At 41.1% G+C, this 13515-nt stretch overlaps 1 protein-coding gene and 1 long non-coding RNA gene across 2 annotated transcripts; one reads left to right on the top strand and one right to left on the bottom strand.

Annotated features, from left to right (window-relative positions):
• Window positions 1–3700: 3700 nt before the first annotated feature.
• Window positions 3701–5314, bottom strand: LOC114877823. Its single transcript, XR_003789636.2, has 4 exons — window positions 4761–5314; window positions 4361–4528; window positions 3873–4012; window positions 3701–3751 (listed from the first exon to the last, which is right to left on the bottom strand). It is a non-coding gene; the product is annotated as an uncharacterized LOC114877823 (long non-coding RNA).
• Window positions 5315–5412: 98 nt separating this feature from the next.
• Window positions 5413–7847, top strand: LOC114877822 (L-threonine ammonia-lyase). The gene is made up of 6 exons (XM_029190872.2): window positions 5413–5622; window positions 5900–6022; window positions 6104–6462; window positions 6545–6707; window positions 6822–7114; window positions 7292–7847. The coding sequence occupies exons 1-6, from the start codon at window positions 5509–5511 to the stop codon at window positions 7641–7643; spliced, it is 1404 nt and encodes a 467-aa protein (XP_029046705.2). The 5' UTR covers window positions 5413–5508; the 3' UTR covers window positions 7644–7847.
• Window positions 7848–13515: the final 5668 nt, after the last annotated feature.

The following is a 13515-nucleotide window of genomic DNA, read 5'->3' as shown; positions in this document are numbered from 1 at the left end:
CCAGAATATTTCCTGAAACACACTACGAAAGATTAGATGCAATTTGCAAAAATAATAAGACTCGCATTACTTTAATACTAGAATACTTTCTGAAACAGACTAAAAAGGATTGATTACCAAAACACGTCCTAAGATATTTCTCTGCAACAGAAACTTATTAATTGAATCCATATCAAGACAAAAAGTTTAATAGCTGGAAAGAAGATGCATTAGTACAAACAATCCAAAAAAGTAGTACAGCCAATCCAAGGCTGTATTTCTGCAGCTGATCCATAGCTGCCTCATGGACCATGGCAACTCCACTGGATCGTTTTTGGGCATTTCATCATATATCGCAACTCTAATATGCAAAACGCGAATATTCATTATCGCAACACTAATTAACAGGGAATTCTATAAACTAATGCAAAGCAATCGCGTATTTATAATTCGCAACACTGGGAAACAATCGCGCTAATGTCATTCGCAACGCTATCTTTAACAGACATGCAATTATAATGCAAAAAAGGGGATTCTCAAACCGTGATGTTTTACTCACAACACTAAAGCAATCAACATTAAAAAGCAAAACTCTAAAAAACCTTAAAACAATCAACATTACAAAACAAAACTCTCAAAAATCTTAGAGTAATCAACATTGAAAAGCTAAATTCTATTTTGAAGCAATGCAAAAATGAAACGCGATATTTAAAGTTCGCAACATTAACTAAAAATCGCGATAATCATGCATACGCAACACTAAATTGAACCGTAATCAATATTCATTCGCAACACTAAATTGAAAACGCGATTTGCCCAAAATCATGGGGGTCACGAGCCCCCTCTTGTCCTGAAATTACAAAACTACAACTACAGGCGAGCACAGTGACAAAGTAGTAACGATAATGATTTCCCATCCTTTTTAGAAAAGGATGCAAAATCATTAGTAGTTCCCCTCTTGAAAGACAGTTTGTCGGGGCGCTTCGGCATATAGCCTTTTCTTTCTTCGGGCGGTCCACCCACCTGAAACTTATATCTAAAGCTCGAGACTTGCAAATTCGCCAAACAAAAAAAAAAACAATCAACAAAAAAGAAAAATCGCGAAACTCTAATTGACACGTGGACGAAAAAGGACTATATATAAGTCGTTGTTCGTGCACACGTGTCGTGCTCGAGCAGAACTTGTACGTTTCGTGCCATCGCGATCGCGTATGACGACTTATGAAGTCGCCAAAAATTTGAAAAATTGTACAGATAGTATCGAAGGCGAACGACATACTCCGTTCGTATCGATTGTATCGTCAACTCTTCAAATATATTCCAGGTACAGGTTGATCACGCGAAATCGCGCCTACCCGACCAAGAGACTGTGACAACCTGTCCCGGCCCTACCTAGTTACAATCTATCACACACACCAGAAGGTATACTACCTACCTACCTAACGCTATATTTAAAAAAGGCAAAATCACATTCTCACAAAAATTCATTCCACGACCCCCATACACTCCACCCGGGCGCAAGAGCCTACACTAGGGAGAACGTCCCGGGACGCCTCCGTCACCCGAGTTTCATCTCACATCACACTCTAAGGTACGTACCATGTTTCACTGAAATCGTCTGGCAAAGGATAGCAATCATTGTGTATAATGACAATTAAAAAATTTAATTAACTACTTTGATATAGAATATTTCATAGTAATGGTAGTAATCATGGTAATAGTAATGATAACAATAGTATTTGGTTTGTACGTTCATCGTACATCTTGGTGAATAAAATATTATTTCTAATTAAAAGTAAAGGAAAAAGTTATTAAACCGACGCAATCCCACAGCCTAAAAACACACACACCATATGTGGAAATTACATCGTGCACGATATACTAACACAATGCCAACCGCTTATTAATTATTATTCTTATGAACTAGGTCATCGTGCCCATAGCCTCTACCCATCCAAGTAGCACCTGGGCACGTGAATGGGCTTTGGCAATAAACACGGAAGGGGTTAAACCTGAAAATCCTGATCTAGAAATATGATTAGTACATAAACATCTAACGGGCTAATATTTCACTATTTTAATAAAAGTGACTCGACTTTGTAAATATAAAGCTTTAAGAACAAATACTGAAAAGCAAAACAGAGCAACTATGACGCAAACATGGTGCACTGCTAATATCAGCTGGCAACGAAGGGTCTCACGCCCCCTAGTCTTACGCCAGACGCTACATACCACCCACCCCGCCTGGACGTCGTAACGCCAGGACAGAGTGCACCCCTTCGCTAAGAGCGCTACCCGCCCGTCCAACACGTTGCATCCAACGGTGTCAGATTGACGGACGCCCATAGTATAGACAAAAGGACTACAGTTTAGAATATGGTAACATATTTTCATATGTTCCGTATTCTAAAGCTGCGCCTGCAAAGGCCTAGTAATGCATGGGTATATCTCCCAGAGATGGTGTTCACGGTCTTATGCCGCGGAATCCTTGTAACTAATTTGATTAATTAAATAATACATAGGATTGAGATCAAAAACCAAAAGGATTCCCACCGAATACTAGTTAGTGTATCGTCATATTTACTCTCGCGCTGGAAATTTTTCGCAACACTAATTTAATAAATACAAAACTCTAATAAAAAGGAATTTAATGTCAAAATTGAATTTGATATTTTATTAAAAGCTAAATGACTCTAATTAAGAATTTTTTGTGAAAATTAATAAAAAATTAAAACATCCTCGGGCGACTCCCTCCTCAGAGTAAATTTTCAAGAATACGAAAACGGTGTTGAAATAGATTACTCTGACTTGGAAATCTACCCGTCGCGAATTGTCTTCTTGCACATAAATTGTTCAATTTTTCATAAACGTGTAAATAAGTTAAACTTCGGTATAGAATCAGTTGAACTTTACTACTCGTAAAAAATTTTCAAATTATATTTGAATTTACAATCTACTAAATGTAATTAGATCAATGTAAAAATATCATTAACATGTATATCCAGTATACATATTATACAATATATTATCAATATTATATCGATTTGAATCGTATTTGACTTCTTCACTATAGAAAAACTAAATAAAATTATTCCTGTATTAAAATATTTCATATTCCAAGTTTTATTATAAAATTGTAACATTTAAAAGCATCCGTATATTTCATAAATACCTATTGGAACATGTGGAATAGAAATAATATTTAAACGCGAAGTGCAAGAAGACCTAGCCTGAACTAAATTAAATGAAACACAATAAAAATGTTACTACTCATGAGTATGATAATCATACCCATGGTCACTATGTTCGCCAAGCAAGTATACAACCGGTAACCCATGTCGATTCGGACCATTTGTCCTACAACATGATTGGGCACCGGAGGAACCATAAAACATGCAACTCACCGTTCGCAGATAAACTCTTCTTCCGACAATCAAGTAGGAGGATGCACAACAATCAGGTAGGAGGTTGACTTGTAGGAGAAGGCGGAAGTCGTGAAGAAAGCCATCAGGATCCGTCCAGGAACTCGGCAAGATAAAAAAGTTCATCTATAATAAAACAAAAAAGAATTACGGTTAATTTTGCAAATTATCAATTTTTATTCTAATAAAATTATATATGAGTTTATAAAATGTTAACAATAGCAATTAACAACGACTCAATAAAAAAAAGTAATTAATAATTGATTACAATAAATTAAAACAAAACATTCTTACGATTATTTAAAACTTATATCAGGTGGCATGGCGTCCTTTCAATATCCATCAAGTATCTGTAACAAAAAAGAAATACGAATTTATGTACATAAAATGTAATCAACAATAATAAAGTTATCATTAATAAACGATCGAACTATAATTTATGCAAAATATTTTAATAGATACAATGCTCACCTACTACTTATGCGCAAGGATGTTCTGAACACGTCTTGTCACTTCGACTTTCGCGAGAGAAATGGCGAGACCTTCCTTTCCGACGAAGACCGGTCGGCGCTGCTCGGCATTTGTCGGTATATTCCGGTATCGGCCGATATCTAAGCAAATACACAAACAGGTCAAAACAGGAATAATATTACGATGCTCAAGAAAGAACATTATTAAATTAAAAACAGCAAATTGTGTAAAACAGTACTAAAAACATTCAATAATGTTTAGGGACTTAACGATATAAAAGAGAAAATAATTCAGATTCTGCTGTTCCACTCTTATTATGCATTCGCGGTGAGAGCAAAAATTTTCAACTCGCCAATATATGAAGAAAACGCCGAATTAATGTTAAAGATCAAGAATTCAGACTTCTCTTCGATGTTTCTTTCTGTTTTTTGTACTGTTAACACCTGATCTACAATTTAATTTAATATTTGAAGATAATTTAACCTTACCTCTTGCAGACACGTGACAAACGAACGAAGCTTCGAAGAGGACTGTTGCACTCAACCACTCCCCGCGGATCACACATTTAACGATGAATCTGATTGGTCTAAATAGGAGGACGCCATAATGGAACGACCAATCACAAGCATTGGTAGAAACTTCGAATTGCTTTGATACTTTAACATTAAAAGAACGGAAAGATTCGTTGAAAATTATGAACGCCATATTGAAATAAGGTTAAAATTAATTTTTTCACTTAAAAGCACCGAAATAAGAAAAAAGATAGAAAAACACATAAGATATTAATGGTATTTAATAAATTATCACCATAAAAGCAGAATAAATGAGAAATATGTTATTTTAATTCGTATCTGTATCGACAAAATAGGGTATAAATTTTCAGCTTACGCATTTCTGAAGACAATATGGATATGATGTCAAAAGTCATGACTCTGGTCTTCTCTTCAATGTCTTCAATGACTTTGTCTTCTGTGTCTTGTATTTCTGATACCTAATACACAATTTAATTACATTATACGAACTGCGAATGATTGCACTGTCGAGCATTCTAAACGAATGAACTGCGCCCTACAGAAAAAATGAGGAACTAAATTTGTGGTTAGTAATGACGTAATTTATGTTCTCGTTTCTAGGGATTTTTCCAGGGACTGTCGGTAAAGTTTTCAACGCTAGCATCACCTCGAAGAAAGTAATTCCCATCGCTTATCAAAAAATGCCCAAAACTCTAATCGATCAGGGTTATCATTGGCTGAAAATTGACAGCAATTCACGAGGGACACCAGTCTTGGTTTCAACGCGTCCGCTGGCTTCTTTGTTCGCATTTATTAATGCAACACGGTGCAAAGTTCCTCGACTGGCACGTGCACGATCTCGTTGCCTGGTTTGTTTACATCCAATGGATGATTATTAATGTTATCGCTCGAAGAGAGAGACAGAGAGGAAGATGATCAGGAAAGTATGGCAATCACGAGACTTCTTCACAGTTTTCTCAGTCGATAGAGAAAGAAGGTCGAAGGTCGTGGCCGATAAGTACCGTCGCCACGATACGTGCCTTTTACGATTGAATAAATAACTCGACCGATTCGCGAACGTGCAGTTGATTTTTGCGGCGTCTCAAGCCTCTTCCTCCGCGATCATGAGGGATCTGAACAAAAAATCGAACTCCCAGGATCGTTTGAACGGCCGCGAGTACGACACGGTCGCGGGAAACGGAAACGGAAACAATGGCCTTGATTCATCCACAGTTCAAGTAATTATCGTTACGTCTTATTTACATGCCGTTCGAAATCATCGTGGAATCATCTTTCATACGTTGCCAACATATAGAAACGATCGACATGGGATTACGATATCGAAACGGAACAAATTCGACCATCTGCTCGTTGATATGTATTGTGTTCAATTGCCTCGCGTTCCTCGCGCGTTTACCAGCGACAAGATTACTCTCGGTGCACGGTTTCAATCGTATCAAATGGAGCAAGAGCGGAAACGCAGAAAGGTTAAACGGTGTACACGTTTGTCCACAGGACGACGAGGAACAACCGATCGATCCGTTCTGCGTCGAGAACCGTCCTCACAAGATCACCTTCGAGGACATTACCTCGGCTGCGTTCAAGATCAAAGGTGGAATCATCAACACGCCATGCGTGGTACGTTTGCCAACGGGAATTCGTCGAGATCGATGGAAAATTCTATGGAATTTTCGTAATCTCTGTTACTCGACTGTTTAGAAATCACGGCTGTCAGATATGACCGGTATCGATCTTTACTTGAAGAAGGATTTCCTTCAATTGACGGGAAGCTTCAAGGAACGAGGTGCTAGGTACGCTTTGGTGATGCTGCCCGAGGAACAGAAGAAGATCGGTGTGATCTCAGCCTCGTTGGGCAATCACGCTCTTGCGCTTTGTTATCATGGATGCAAACTAGAGATACCGGTGACCGTGGTGATGCCAGTATTGGCGCCCATCATGAAGATCGCTGCTTGTCGTCAATACGGTGCCAACGTGATCGTCGAAGGATTAGACATGGGCGAGGCGAAACGTATCGCTCTTCGATACGCGAAAGAAAAAGGATTGACGTACATAAATGGGTGCTGAAATTTTCGTCCTACATTTTAATGAATATTCTTAAATCAAAATTTATTAATTTTTTCTGATAACTTACGGTTTCAGTTATGATCATCCAGACATCATGGCAGGTCAAGGAACCCTGGGTCTCGAAATAGTAGAACAAGTTTCAAACATCGACGCGGTTGTGATCCCCGTTGGAGGTGGTGGTTTGATCGCAGGAGTAGCTTTAGCAGTGAAAACGCTTCATCCAAACATAACGATCATCGTAAGCCCCTATTCGTTCACCTAAACCTACTTTTTTCATTCATCGACGAGAAGGGTCGTCGACCGATCGCTTTTCCAATATTCATCAGCTCTTTTTTTTTTATTAACGTTTCAGGGCGTTGAATCAGAAAGGTGTCCCAGTTTTCATTCGGCGCGAAAGGCGGATCGACCGATACACACCCCTATAGAGTCCACTTTGGCCGATGGTTTGGCGGTTCCCATGGTTGGATATAACGCTTTTGCCACGGCTAACCCATTGATTGACAAATTAGTCGTGGTGAAGGAGGAGTGGATAGCCATTGCGATCTTGAAATTGGTGGAGAACGAAAAGTGCATCGTCGAGGGTGCTGGAGCCACCGGTTTGGCCGCCATTCTGGCCGGTCAGCTGGAAGAACTCAAAGGGAAAAGGTTGTTTGATGTTGTTCGATGTATATTAAAGGTCGTTTTCGTTTTTTATCCATCGCAAAAAAGGGTGGTAAAATCAATAGCAGAGTAATTTATATTTTTTGAAACAATTTGGGAACTTCTATTCTTTAATTATTTTTTGAATTATATTCAATTCTTTTTTTTCTTACCATTGTTTAGAGTGGTGTTGCCACTTTGCGGAGGCAACATAGACACAACGGTACTGGGAAGGTGTTTGGAACGAGGCTTGGCAGCGGAAGGTCGCCTTTTGAAGTTTGCGGTGACTGTGTCCGATCGGCCAGGTGGAATCGCGGAACTTTGCAAAATGTTGGCCAGCATCGGTGTCTCCATAAAGGACATCATGCACGAGCGAGCTTGGATCATGGCGGACATCTTCAGCGTGGACGTGAAGGTGGTCTGCGAGACCAGGGACCGGGAACACTCGGAACAACTGAAAAATATGTTGCATCAAAATTATCAAAGAGTCGTGTTTGGCTCCAATGAAACGTCAATTTACACTAGTGCAATGTAAGACGTGCAATTAAGACATTGAAAATCAACATTAAGGGACATTTTTTGAAATGTCCAATCACGAAATTTAAAGAGTTTGCATATAATTCTGTCATCGTGGATAAGACGAGCTGTTTAAGATAATGAAATATTGTAAAAATAGTAGATAATGTATATATTTTTTTAAATAAAAGCACTATCTGATGGTAGTCAAAATGTTAAAGTATTCGCTTATTTATTTATTTGATAAGTCTCCATAGTAAAAGTTTCTCTAAATTACAGAAGATTGTTGATTCAATTTCAAAAATTGCTCGAACCATAAATCGTTATCTTTTACACAGTACGCTGATCCATTCCGGTATTGATATCAATTTTCCACGAGTATAAACGATGGTACTTCACCTTGCAGCCGGAAATTTTCCACCTATCAATGAAAACGTCGTTTCATCGAGTTTCGATTACTTTAAACAAGCAAAGGTGCCGCGTGCTCGCCATACCGAACGAGCTTTCCCGTAATTTGCATCGGGAAGAAGGGATCGATGGGCCGGAAATTCGAGGAGGGAGTCGTGCAGAACTCTCATAACACGGGGCTGTAAACGTACAGCGAGCAGCAACGAAATTTATTATCGCTGGAGAGGCCGAAAAGGGAGGATGTAAAATTCCAACAACTCGCCCTGCTTTCGATGTTTTATACCAACCGGTGCACCAGCTACGTGTTGTATCCGTCGTTTCCGCTTTAACGCTGATATGATTGGCTTTTTTGCGTAACCTGGGCCCGATCGTAAAGCTTGCTTTTACGAGCTCGATTACGAGGAGGCTGCTTATTGTGCGACCAGCACGTGTTCGACAATTTCAAGCAGCCTGTCCTACAGAATCACCCATACATCCTGATTGAACAGAGCGTGAAGACGAATTTTTTTATTCTGCAATTTTGATGATCTATTACGATACATAGCGCGAGTAATTTATGCCTCGATTACAAATTTGATTGAATCAAGGATTAGATTGAACAATTAATTAGTTACTATAACGATCAAATCTGGACCATGATACTAAATATTTACTTTTCATTTCCTGTTGACCCTATCGCGAGAGTTCATTGATAAATTCAAGCATCGTGATGCAATTACGTGCGTATTTGCAGAGATGACACAACTTGATATCAAATTACGTACATATGATTGTATCACGCGTCAAGATCATGTTCGTGCACAAAATTGCATGTTCTTTTCGAGCGAATGGAAATCCTATTTCTCACGGACGGTGCGTTTAAGATGTTTCTTTCCACAGGAACCTTCTTTGCTTGCCTCTTCCTTAAAGAAAGCAATCTCATTACTTCTCAGCTTAAGTCGATTTCGAGCCTGCTCATAGGACGAAAGGGGAGCAGGGAAAAGAAAAGAAGCATCCTCTGTAGAAACTTTGCGATACCGTGATAATATTATTTCACTGGACTATTCTTTAAAGAGAAGAATCTTAATATTTCTCCGGCTGGGTCAATTTTAACCCGGTCCCGGGTAGAGAGGAGCTCTGCCCTGGTAAAATAAATTTCTTTCCAGAGACAGCGTGTTTTCAACGAACACGCTCGAGTTTCGGTCGAGCATTTCCATAAAAGGACGTGGCTGTCAGGGGATTAATGTATCTTTACGATGTTACAGCACGGTTTCGTCGCGTTACATGACCGAATAATATATATGTACATCGCGAAAGTATTCCAAGTACATATTGTTACGTTTTAACTTTAAGTGTGTATGCTCGAGAGGAAAATGATAGAACGAAGAATTAATTGATATTTAAAATGAAATTCATGAAATCGAAGGAAAGCCGAGTTACACGCGACCACACATGGAACGTGGCAGAACGTGGCGGAGACGAAGGCAGATACGAAGCACGGCGCCTACGTTGAAAAGACCGACTCCTGAAGTTCCTTTCAGCGGCGGCTCACAATACATGACGATATGTCAGCTTTCTAATATCGGACTACTCCGGATGAGTTATGATATGTGAAGCCCCGTTCAAAGGGAGAGAAGCTACGAACGTGGCCCCCGGCGATGAAAGATCCACGGATCCTTTTCTCTCTCCCTGTCCTTTCATGCCCACCCCGTGGCTGCAGACACCGTGGAGATGACGAAGCGGCACAGAACAGGGAAACTGGAGCCACATTGTGCTGCGAGGGAAGCTAGGCTAGCCTGTCGAAGAATCGTCGACGAAAGTAGGTGGGAAAGAAGAAAGGAAAATGAGAAAAGCATCCTTCTTCTTAGCTTTGCCGATGCGTTCTTCGTTGGAACTTTACGCGGCGCACCTCGAGACATTACGATTGGATACAGGAGATAAGAAATTCTTAAATCTCCTGTCCAACTAACGAATCGCAATTTTTACCGGGAACGAAAGCAAAGTTTTTCCGAGAATTTCTTCCCTCCACTCGGAACCGCGGTGCTAGTAGTTTTCGATGCGGGGGGAAAAACGAGGCACGAAACGAAAACGAGAAAGAGAAAGAGAAAAGTGGCGGTGGTCTGAATTTACAGCATTTAATATCGGCAAAATGAAGTACGAGCAGAGTGGAGAGCGGGCAAGGAGCCGCCATTTTGTGGCATCGATAAATCCATTTTATTGCCGTGGTACGTAGGTGGGCGGTCTGACTACGGTTACCGGTTGTCTGCCTATTCCCTCTGCCTTCCTCGCTGTACACCAAACATCGAATAAAAAACTAATGTTAGGGCTAGCAACCCCCATAACCGACGACTCTTTTTTTCGCGGTACACCGAACGACCACCCCTTTAACGATTTATTCGCCGTGCGAAGATAAAACGGCGAAATTAATTGAAGAAAATTAGATATAGGGAAAAATAACCAGCCATAAAGAAAGGTATAAAACCCGGTGAAAATTTCGAAGCAGCGAGGCGATCAGAAGAGAGCGTAATATAGATACAGCCGACAAATCGTCGCGAAATTTTTCAGAATTAGTCGGAGGTAAAGCTTGCTCGAGGGAGGCAAAGGATTTTCGAAGAGCTGCAGGGCCAGAGTTTTCCAAGGTGAAAGTTAATTCCGTTGGATAATCCAGCTTCGAGGGGGTGGGACGTAACGAGGGTGAAGAAAGATCTCCCCCCTCACCTTCTGTGCTTCCTTTTTCAGCTAAATCTTGGAGCGGATCGAGAGCTTCGCCGAATTTATGAGATTTCGGCTTTCGTAGGGTGGTCGAGAGGATGGGAGTTGAAGCTCGCCGAAGGGATTAACTTTGTCGAGCCATTTTGTCGACCGCGAGCGAGCTTTGTGACCGGCAGAAGACACATTCCCAGCAATTAGCCAACCCCGCATCTGTGTCCGCGCCTCCAATGTCGCAGACGTATAACTGCCTTTTCAAAAATGCTGGCCAAATTTTCTTCAATGTTTGCAAACAGGTCTTATTATTTATCTTTGACCTTCGTACAGATTAATAGATGTACCGAGATCCTAACTTTTTAAGACGTGTAAAAAGGATAATCGTTCTTTTAGTTTTCTTCCAGCCGGTTAGTAGTAGCAAAGTGTTCGTTCTCAGTCGAGCAAAACGCGATCGTTAAATTATTCTCCCCCTCCAAAAAGTACGAATATTTCTACGTCAGGGGTTTAAAAGCTTGGAGGATCTATCCAAGGGCGAGCTAGAGTTCATGGTCCGCCCGTGAACGAGGGAGAACGATGAACAAGAAGAAGAAGATATTCGCTTCTGTGGAAGTTACTTATTAGTTTTTAAGCCGCTTGCGTTCTCATGGAATTAACGAGGAACAAATAAATCCCGGCCGGAAGAGACAGATTTCGTCGAACGAAGAGTTCTCCCTTAAAAACACGATAATTACCGCCGCTAAACCTTCCTGTACTTTATGCTCCCTCGAGATGTATCATTTAACACTGCTGCATTCTGTAACAGTGAACGCGTTAAAGGACGAATTACGTTGCGTTTAGCGTTTTGTTTGCGTTGCCGGAGCGTTAAACTTGGTGAAAACAGAGGGAACAGTTTAACGTTCAGTCTCGAAGTCGAGCGACAATGGTGGAAAAGGTCAAATAAAGCCATTGTTCGAAAGTTCCCTAATTAATAGAACGTTAAGGGGCGCTCGATAAAACGGTTAGCAAAATGTCAAACCGGTGAAAGTTTTCTCCGAGGGTAGTAAAGAAAGGGAAGAAGAATCGAAGAGGGAAAGTTTCGTTGGTCCGGAGACCCTAACGCAGACACGAAAAGAGATTTCGGCATGGAATGGCACGAAACGACCGAAGGGAGACGATTTACCTTTGTACTTTCCTTAATTAAACCATCCCTGCACGGTTCACCCTTAATTCGGAAATAGGTTACGAGCGATGGACCGTCCCCCCTTTTTCACCAGTTCCCCAAAACAATGTTTCCAGGGGTCGTTAAAACTCGATAGCAGCAATTTTGGGGATGAAATTTGAAGAAGGAAACGCAATACGAATTTTTCAGATTTAATTAGCACCATTTAAGATCCACGCTTTTTAATTTTCACGGATTACCTTCAATCTTGTACTCGTCCAATAAATGAATACAATTTAATTTTGCAGAAAATCCATTTCGTGGAAAACAAATACATTCTCTTCGAGCATCATTTCGCCTGAGCTTGTTCGCTTTATTTTTTCAAACGAAAGCAAAACGGTCAGAAACGGAATCCAACTTGCCGGTAGCAACGCGAGCCGGTTCCTTCTCAGGAACACTGGCTCGTTGATTCGCGAAATTTATTCGTAGAAAAGTTTCCTCGTTAAAAGCGCACGCGTGCGCCTCTACACAGTTGCACGCGACCGGTACCAACCCCCTTTCACCTTCATCCCCGTTGAAACAATGCCTGAAACGTACCAACCGACAGATAAGGTACGCGTTTTTTCCGCCAGTTCATCCTCCGTTTGCATTTTTCCCCGCGGCGGAAGTTGTGCGCGAAACAACGCGCTCGCAACAACGGAACGCTCCGAGCTTCCTTTTGTCTTACTGTTTATTATAAAATTAGTATTTATGCTTGGATTCGCGGATAAAAGATGATAACGGAAATTGAATCTTCTACTTGGTAACCAAGAGCTTTTCGAGACCTTAAGAAATGACAGGCACGATTGTTCCGAGATGTAAGTCACCGATGCAGTTTCTAGGAACTTTTCACGGATGGACTAGGTTTCCAGCAATTTTCCGAGATACCGTTGACAAAAGTCTATTCGTCTCTCCCCTGACCTAGTCACCGTCTTTCAATCAAAACTTTCTCTCTATGCCGTTCCACAACGTCTCGTTGTGTCTTCCTATCTGTTCTCCTGTTCGTTTTGTTACATTACAGGGGGTCGAATGGCGAGACGCAGAAATGAAACCCTTTGAGAATCTCCGTCTTTCGAAACTGACTCTCTGTTTCTGATACACTCCATCTTTCAAAGGTCTTCTTGTTTTTGTGCTGCTTGCTTGCGTTCCATGGATACGGATTCCTTGGGTGGAAATTCTCTCAGTTTAATAAATGAAACACGCTCTTTATGACTCGGGTTTTCTTCCTCCGCTAAGTTTTGACAGAAAACCGGAACAAAAAATCGCCGGAACGTAATGTACCCCAAAAACGAAGGTGTCCACGCTCCGGCGAGGTGTCAAAAAAGAAAGGACACACATGTAGCGTCGACACAGGTGGTGACGCGACTGGTGAACGCATTAGAATAACGTCCCCTGTAGCCAGTCTGTTACTAATTACACGGAGTTTGTATTAATGTGGACGTTAGCATTCCGCCATGGTCATCCGGCTTTTCGCCAACACCGACTGCCCTGAACGTTGGTTACGCGTCGACGTGGCTCGTTCCCGTCATCATCGTCGTCGCCGTTGTTGTCGACGTACCGCGTCGACGATGGCGTCGCCGACACCAACAGTACCTTTGCTCGAGGGACGCATACCAGGTGG

The sequence above is a fragment of the Osmia bicornis genome, chromosome 15 (assembly GCF_907164935.1).
Source record: "Osmia bicornis bicornis chromosome 15, iOsmBic2.1, whole genome shotgun sequence".
Taxonomy (NCBI): domain Eukaryota; kingdom Metazoa; phylum Arthropoda; class Insecta; order Hymenoptera; family Megachilidae; genus Osmia; species Osmia bicornis.
The sequence above is the reverse complement of the archived record's forward strand: the minus strand, read 5'-3'. Positions and strand labels throughout refer to the sequence as shown.